The sequence below is a fragment of the Crinia signifera genome, chromosome 3, assembly GCF_055691185.1.
Source record: "Crinia signifera chromosome 3, ASM5569118v1, whole genome shotgun sequence".
Classification (NCBI taxonomy): Eukaryota; Metazoa; Chordata; class Amphibia; order Anura; family Myobatrachidae; genus Crinia; species Crinia signifera.
The window spans coordinates 189,447,796-189,457,117 of NC_139219.1; the positions used below are offsets into that span (position 1 = coordinate 189,447,796).

Here is a 9,322-nt window from a genome sequence, read left to right on the forward strand (position 1 = left end):
AAAGACACTACCATGCTGCTACAAAAGTTGTCAAGTTTTACACATATAGCAGAGAATTTAACCATGGCATGTATCGATGTATGTAACCTCTACACATGCATCCCCCACGAGGAGGGGATAGAGGCTGCTAAATCTTTAATTACGGGCAACGTGCAATATACAGGTCCTGACATAGAGTTCTTCCTTGACATTTTAAAGTTTACTTTGACTCACAATTGTTTTATCCATGATGGCAAATTTTTTAATCAGAACAGGGGCTGTGCAATGGGTTCTGCGGCAGCTCCGGTATATGCAAATGCATTCATGCACAGTGTGGAAAAACAGATCTTTTTCACACCAACTATGCATCAACACATTGCACTTTATTATCGATATATCGATGATATCCTGGTGTTCTGGACAGGACCCCAGGATGTATTGATTAACTGCCTTGAAACCCAGAACGCTTCTAATAGCCCGGTAAAATTTACCTATAAACTGGACAATAAAACAATACAATTCCTCGATGTCCAGATTACAATAGAAGGGGATACCATCAATACCCAACTATTTACAAAAGCCACTGACAGAAACAATTTATTACATCATGGCAGCTTTCACCCTGTACATACCAAATCTGGCCTCCCATATTCTCAGTACCTACGAGTACGCCGCATCAATAATAACACACAGGTGCGGGATCAACAATTGAAGGAGATGACGGACAAATTCCTACAGAGGGGTTACTCTCTTAGGGAGCTGTCCAAAGCCAGAGACAGGGCATGCGCAAAAACACGAGAGGAGCTGTTGAGTCCAAGTGTAGAACCCAGTGATGACAAATCCAACATGCTGACGTGGGTGACTCAATATTCCACACAAACAACTGACATAGTAGCCAACGTAAAGTCGTTGTGGCCCATGATCAGCACAGACCCAGATCTGAAAAGTTTGCACCAAACCAGGTTGATGCCCAGCTATAAAAGAGGCCCCAACATACGGGACCTGGTGGTCAAAACCGATTTAAGTAAGATCCCCAAACCCAGCACTCAGCACTTTCTAAGCAGGAAGGCTGGCTGTTATAAATGCACAGGATGTGCAACTTGCAATTACATGTTGACGGGCAATAACTTCAAACATCCCCACACAGGGAAGGAGTACAAAATAAAACATCCCCTCACATGCAGTTCCAAGTATGTGGTCTATTTGCTGTCTTGTCCATGTGGGCTAAACTACGTGGGCAAGACAGCAAGACAATTTAAGGAACGTATGGCCCAACACAGAATGGCCATCAGGGCAGCGTTACTGGTGGGAAACAGTGATCAGGCGGTGGCCAGACACTATGCACAGGCCCAACATAGCATGGCACAGTTACGCTACCTCATCATTGACCATGTACCCATTTCATCACGGGGAGGAGACAGGGATAGGCAGTTACTCCGTTTGGAGAGCCGATGGATATACACCCTAAACACTGTCAACCCCGGGGGATTAAATGAGGCCATTAATTTCAATTGTTTCCTTTAAATTAAATCTAATTATCGGGATAGGTGCAGAACTTGACAGAAGGATCTCCAACGCAAAATAGCGAAGAGACAGTACTGAGCACAGTTAAAATAGGAAAATGCACCACTGATAGTCACGTTTAAAAATAAAATAAAAAATAAATAAAAAATCTTTTTGAAAGAGAAATTTCTTTCAAATCTCGTCACATGCACTAGCACTTTAACAAGTTATTAGGGACACTGAGTATGCCCCCCTTGGTTTCAACAACTGGGGGAAGGATACCATATTAGTGGTGCACACTGCCACCCAGTGGCCTTCCAATCTTAGCACTTTAGCAGCCATTAGCTTAACGACACACTACGTGTCGATTACTGTGTGTATATATGTTTTTTGTATTTTAATCAAATTAATCATTGCTTATCACTATTACATGTACTTTTGTTGTCACTTTCACTCGCTTAACAGCGAGTCTTTGTTTTGCACGATTTTGACTTGTTAATGTTATGCCCACAGAGCTGCCCCTACTCCTGACGGCTCCGAGAGCCGGCACCATGTCACTTCCGGCCATCTGACCGGAAGCAGCAGCGGGACACGGACGGTGAGCGTCGGGCGGCGGGGATGGACCTGAACAGCTGGTAAGGTATATATTGCACTTATGTCTGTATTACTGCAAATGTCCTGAAGACGGGCCCAGCCCGAAACGGCGTAGACAGTACGCAGTAAACCTTGTGTTATTTCACTAGTCCCGGAGTGACGTGTTTTTTTGTTGGACTGCATTTGTGGGTGATTCGTCACCTTCAGACCTTCAGCGCGGGCACCCGGGCAAGTTACAAAGCTGTACCTGTCAGCAGGAGGAGTTGCCGGACATCACCCCTACCTATATATATATATATATATATATATATATATATATATATATATATATACACACACACATACACACAGGTGTATAATATATGTATATTATAGGAATTTAACTTGCCCAGTACACATTCGGAAAGGGGGTGTGACCACGCCCGTCAAATGTTGGAGGGTATGTGTATCTGTATGACAGCACAACAGAAACACCGGCAGCTTGATAAGCATTTCCTTCTCTCTCTTCCATGGCCCCGCCCCTTTCTTTCCTTTCAGCCAGTTCCTTGTTGCTGTCTACTTCCGGGTTGGAGGAACAGGACCGCCCCCCATAAGCAGCCCAGTCCCCTCTACTTGGCTTTTCCTCTCAAACATCCTCTGTCCCGGCCAAAGGATCAAGCTCTGCCCCCCACTTTCCATCTGCAACGTGTGTGTTGTCCTGGCCAGAGGAGTGGAGGAACAACTAACAAGCCCTCTACCCAGCTGTCTCTTGGGGCCCTGTCCCCCCCTTCCACTGTACCATGCTGCAGGGTCATCCTCTGAAGCTGTGGTGGATACAAGACTTCATCATGGTGAGTTAACATGAAGGGTGGCACAAGGATGGGTTATTGTTGTTGTGGGTAATGTAGCTCAATGTATGAGGGAGAGAGTGTGCTGTAGTGATGTAGTGCAGCATATGGGGGTTTAGTGTAGTGATGAGGTGTAGCATATATGGGGTGAGATGTTTTGCTGTGAATATGGGGTATGTAGTGCAGCATGTAGTGTACTGATGTAGCACAGCATATAGTGGGGATGTACTGCGGTGAATAGGGGGTATGTAGTACAGGTACATAGGCCCTTATTCTAGTTCACTCACAGAAAGGAAGCAGAACAATAGGGGCATTATGTGTTTGGTCATTACGGTGTGTGGCATAAAGTTATTAAAGCATTACAGTGTTTTGCATAACGTCCACTAGACATTACGGTGTGGGGCATAATGTGTAATGGGTACTACACAGTTTGTGGGGCATAATGTGTAAGGAGCATTACATAACGTTGCTCCGTGCGCCATATCACCTAGCTACTGCTCTGGTTGCCAGTGCTGCAGAATCTGAGCAAGAGAGAAATGAAAGGCGGGAACGTAATTGCACAGCTCATGCTGTTGCAAATGCTTCAGGATCTATACTGTGTGTTTAATATTTAAATTGATTTTTGTAAACAAACATTCTTAAAATCCACTTTAAACAGTATAGATAAAGTGTAGACCTTCAAACTGTGTTAAATTAGGGCTAGTTCAATATATTGACTTTGTAGAGAAATCGTTAATTTCTATCTAGAAAATACAGATTTAGTGAATTTATAGCACAAGTTTAAGACATTTTGATCCAATGACTAAAAATATTTCAACTATTTTATCATAAAATAAATGCAGTAAATAAAACAGGATTCCTCCTCCACATACCATTCCGCTCCCTGTCAGCACAGCCATGACAAGAGAACAGGTGGCCAAGTACATTAGGTGACGTCTGCTAATGTTATCTCATCCAGAATATCACCATTTCTACAACTGCTAAAACTTTGAATATCACTGTTAATGCTTGTATTTGCACTGTCTGTTTTGAAAATGCACAGCTGTACCTCTAATGACTTCCCCTCTCCTGCTCTTCCATTGATAGTAGGTGTCCCCAACATTTTATTCTTGCCCTTCTTCTTCTCTATCCCTACACGTCCACTCTGGGTGAGTTTATTTGCTTACTCGACTTCCACTATCACCTCTATGCTGATAATACTAAAATCTACCGCTCCTTTCCTGATCTCTCTCCCTCTATCCTCACTCAGGGCCAGATGTATCAAGCTTCAGAAAGTGATAAAGTGGAGGGTGATAGACCACTAGCCAATCAGCTCCCACCTGTCATTTTTCAAACCCAGGCTGTAGCATGACAGGTAGTAGCGGATTGGCTGGTGGTTTATCACTCTCCACGTAATCACTTTTTGAAGCTTGATACATCTGGCCCTCATATCTCCAACTGTCTCTCTGCTGTCTACTCTTGGATGACCCAGTGCTTTTTTAGACTTAAAATATTAAAGACTAAGCTGACCCCTTCCCACCCTCCTGCATAAACCCACCTGACCATCTTTCATCCTAACCTGTTTATGCTCACTTCTTTCCCTTCTGTCTTTCTAACCCTCCCCTTTAGAATGTAAGCTCTCACAAGCAGGGCCCTCTCTCCTCATGTGCCTTTCTTAGAATATATAAACCACTGCCACCCTGATGATTGGTTCAGTGTCCTGTCCCCTGATGCAACTATCCTTATTTACCATGTACTTGTCCTAAACTGTCTTGTACTGTGATTCGGTATGTGTTTTTGCTCATAACTATGCTCTGTAAAGCGCTGCGTAATCTGTGTGCGCTATATAAGAAACTGTTAATAAATAAATAAAATAATGTCATTTATACAATCATTACTACTCATCACTAAGCATAATGCACAGCATTACATTTTATATGTTGCTGGCCCTTCCTATAAAGATGCAGTGTATGCGTACACTTCAGTAAGTAGCTAATTATCAAATGAATACATTGCAGTGCAAGAAGTGTCCATGATTTCTCATACAAAAATTCATTCTGACATAACTGCATTAACAATATACACCACGATTTCTATACATACTGTATTACCATACTCCTTTCCACTGGCAGGAATCACTTCTCTCTATAAAGCACATTAGCAGTCTTTATTTTTAGGTGACCTCTCGCACTCGGTCACATGTTAGCACTTATATTGTCATTTAAAGAATACTTATGCTGGGTACACACCAGCAAGATGCTGCTCGTGAGCGGGTCGTCACAGGAACGTACAACCCGCTCACGACCTGACGGAGCCGCCAACTGGCACAGAAAAAGCCCCTGATGTGATCGCGACCCATACCCACTCCAATGGTCGGTTCTGAGATCCTACCTGCAGCAGGTAGGATCTCAGAAAAGACCGACAGACCGACACGCGGGGCCGCGCATCGGATGGGGATCGCATCAAAAGGGCAGCGAAATGGCACAAAACACGGCCGATTTACATTAAATCGGTTGAGATTGTATCTAAATTGGCTAATACCCCACCATCTGGTTTTGTAGGAAACTATAGATAACAAATCATGTATTGTCTATAGCTGTGCAATATTTCTAGTAAAAATGACATGACAGAGTGGGCTGTCACACCTTATGTCACAGCGTAGGCATAGGCGAGAGAAGATATAGTCCCTGATAAATAATAGAGTGTGATCAGTAAGTACAACACATGAATACAGCATGTGTGACTGCTAGGGAGATAAGAGTGAAGGCATGAAGCAGCCAGGAAAATCAATATGATCCTGTCCATCTCAGTACAACTGTTGTTCACCGCCATGAGCCCCTCACTGGTCAGGCAGTGTGTATTTAGCTTCATAACTGGATTACCGCTGCTAATAATAGTACATACATACACACAGATTGTATCAGCTTGGAACACAAATCGATTGTTACCCATCATACACAATCATCAATGTCCCATCATCCAATGAACTAATCATTTAATCATTTGTAACACACACACACACACACACACACACACACACACACACACACACACACACATACACACACACTTCTTTAAATGGGTATTTCACAAATATGTCAGGTGAGGAACGTTATTAGTTCTAGATAAGAACAAGTTCATTTAGAACTATTGCTTGGAAAGCATGTGCAACCTAATATAATACTAAATGTCTGCATTCAACCAACGTAGTGTAAAATAAAATAAATAAATTAAAATAAATACATTCAGTGCAAAAGAACACTACAACTATATCAAGTACAACAACTGTATGATGATGTACAGACCTGTAAAAAAATACACCTTGAAGAATTATGACATCTTACTTTGTTGAATGAAGAATGCAGAAAAACATGGCTAGTGTGATAGTCCGATCTATATAAAGACACTGTACTCACAGTCCGGTGCAGCGATGCTAGGGCAGATCTCGCACATCTCACTCGCAATCATCGCTCTCACGGCACCGGCGGCCAAAGGAAACACGCATGCGCAGTGCTACATGTTGCGGCTAATGAGAGACCTCCAGTAGTTGCAGTCAGTGTGATAAGGGATTAGGGATCCTAGATAGCTACGTCGTAGCCGCGGTTCTCTGGCGCTGCTGCGGGCGTTACCCATGTTACATCTGTAAATCTGGCAGCAATGAAGAAGAAAACCGATTAAAATATAGCAAGTGTATTAATTTACCACTGAATTGTATGACAATTAGAGACGTGAGCGCATGCACGTGCTGTAACTCTCCCAGTGACGTGCGGTGAGGTTAGTGGCAGGTGAGGCAGGTGCTTTTGAAAAATGGGAACGAGTCCTGCCAGTGCTGACATTTTGGTGCCCTGTACCAGAAAGGGAATTGGTGCCCCCCTTATACTGAAAACAGGGAAGGTGTGCACCAACATTTTACTGGTGTGGTTTCACGGGAAAGGGACATGGCCACATAATAGTACCAATAACACCGTAATGGAGGAACCAGAGCTCACTAAGAGCACAAGAAGCAGGGACCAACGAGGAGGGAGGGGAAGGGCGGCTGTCTGTCATATAGACAGAAGCATTGCCCGCACATTAAGCGCATTCAAACTCGGAAGAGAGGGGAAGGGTGGGCGCTGCAGGGCAGGGGCGGATTGGGATGGAAAACCAGCCCGGGAAATTTATGGAAGCAGCCCTAATGGGGGTGGAGTCTGCTGAGGTTGTGGGGTCTGTGAAAGGGGGCAGGATGCCTACTTATAGGGTAGGTTTCCAAGTTGCAGCCTTTCTTGCAACTTTCGCTGCAGTTGCATCTGCAACTTTATGCTAATGCCGTTACACTGCCCTGGTGCATGGACGTGTACAAAATATATTTATGGACTGGCCCCACACATTTGCACCAGTAGGAAAAAAAAGAAAACATACATGGCACCCGATATTTGTTCATGTGTGCGCACAGAAAGAAGGGAGAAGTGCACAATAAGCTTAACATTCACAACACTCTACTAGGTGTAACAGGCTCACATACATGATAAATAAGGTGACGTTTCCAGCCCCCGCGCAGGCAGTTCGGACGCCTGCCTCGGTATACTGGGCGCTGGCATCCTGACTGTTGGGATGCTGACCACATCCCATGATAAATGGGGACCGCAATCACTGTTTAAAGTCCTACTCTGCACTCTTGTATGCTGCAGCACTGAATCACAGTATTAAGAGCAGGCCATGCCCTATATACTATAGTATACATTGAATCAGCGCTGCAGCAGCAAAGAAAAATTTTACAATAGTAAATGCTATTACCTGTGCAGGGTGCCGACCACTTGCAGGGTCAGGGAGCAGGGGCAGGGGGGCTTCTCCAACTGGCTGTTTTCAACCTTTGCTGGGATTGGGGTGCATGATGCTGCTACTAGGAGTCGGCAGGCTCTGTACACACGTGGCTGTGAAAGACCAGCCAGCAAGGGGTCCTCTAAGGGGCAGCTGAGCAACAACCGCAGAGGAGTTCTCTGCACATTTCATAAGTGATCTCCAGTCACTGTTGGTTCTCAGCAGCCCAGCTGCTCCACCCCACGGAGTTCGCATACTGGATATCTGACACTGCTACTCACTACTGCTGGCTATCGGAGGTCGGAAGCTGTCACTCAGTACACACAGTGACAGCCGCTCTGCCCCCTCCCTGCACGCTGCCCTGCACACACTACTATCGCCCTGACCTCTCAGCCACGGTCACAGGCTCAGCCATGAGCAGAGCTATTACAGCAGGACCTAGGAGAGATAATGGAGCAGATGCCCTTTCAGGGCTAAAAGTCTGGTGGCAAATCATATGTCTGGAGCAGGCTATGCATATATGCCGGCCCCAGACAGACTTTAACGGCATTAATGGGTGGCATGTGGCACCCTGCCCCTCATCCCAGTCCCCCACTGGTGAAGTTCTGGCATCCCGCCCCCTCCTTCTCTGTACTTTCATGCAGCCCGGCCCCAGGATGTAGAGATAGCAGCCATCTGATCAGCGGCAGTGAGGAGACTCCCCCACTGCCGCTGATCAGATGGAATTGTTCCAGACTGCTATCTCTACATCCTGGGGCCGGGCTGCATCAAAGTCGCACTGGCTACAGAGAAGCCGTATAAGCTAAAAAACCTCCGTCAGAGCGGCACTTTACCTGCTCCTATGGAGGCTGTCAGTGTCAGTGTAAGCACTGCGGACCGCAGCCAAATCACTGACTGTGGGGGCAGCGGCCTTCCTCATACCCGTGGAGCCGCTGATGCTCTGTACAAGGCTGACATCGCGGCTTCAGTCCACTGGCGGAAGTTTGTCAACGGCGCCTTTAGGTAGGTTAGGCAGGCCCTCCAGAAGAGGGGGGATGGGTCCGGACCACCGGGAACTGGCCCGGTATCCCAGTGCCCCAATCCGCCCCTGCTGCAGGGTTCCCCGGTGCCGCTGTCTGTCACATAGCGCGGCAGCTGCCAGCACCACATGTCCCTGTACTGTAGACTCAGTGACAGCGGATACAGGCTGTCACTGTGTGACAGCCTGATCCGCTGTCCTATCACATCTGTCTCAGTGACAGGGGCGTGCTTTGTATGTGGGCTGAAGGCACGTTCCTGTCACTGAGGCAGAGGAGTAGGTGCCGCTTCCCTGTCGCTTTTCAATGGGATTTTCAGCTTGTTTTTGTCCCCGCAATTTAGCCCCTCCCCTGCTGCTGACAGTTTTGAATTGTCAGCAGGAGGCACGGCTCCCGATGCCTCCCAGTAATCCCACACAGCAACTCACCCCATAGATTATAAAAAAAAATACTAATTAGATATTTATTACACAGTATGTGTTATAAATATCATCTTTGCATTTTTTTTTCCTGATTTATGACAGGGGAGGCTCTGCCTCCCCTGCCTCCCCTGACTGCACGTCCCTGAACTCTCCTACTTACTATTATTAATGAATCGATGCATGTACAGTATGGGTGATGCGGAGA

General features: G+C 45.9%; 1 protein-coding gene across 3 annotated transcripts in view; it reads right to left on the bottom strand.

The window, feature by feature from the left end:
* The window catches only part of MRAP2 (melanocortin 2 receptor accessory protein 2), a 99,940-nt gene extending 93,521 nt beyond the window's left edge, over window positions 1–6,419 (bottom strand). Inside the window, exon 1 of one of the 3 annotated variants that reach the window (XM_083177120.1) lies at window positions 6,299–6,419. Coding sequence is in view for 1 of the 3 variants with exons in the window: in XM_083177119.1 (XP_083033245.1) it covers window positions 6,227–6,255 (29 nt within the window). In the remaining 2 variants the exon portion in view is untranslated. Of the gene's footprint in view, window positions 1–6,187 lie in introns of all 3 variants that reach the window. The other 2 variants (XM_083177119.1, XM_083177121.1) reach the window with 2 other exon arrangements.
* Between the last annotated feature and the right edge of the window lie 2,903 nt (window positions 6,420–9,322).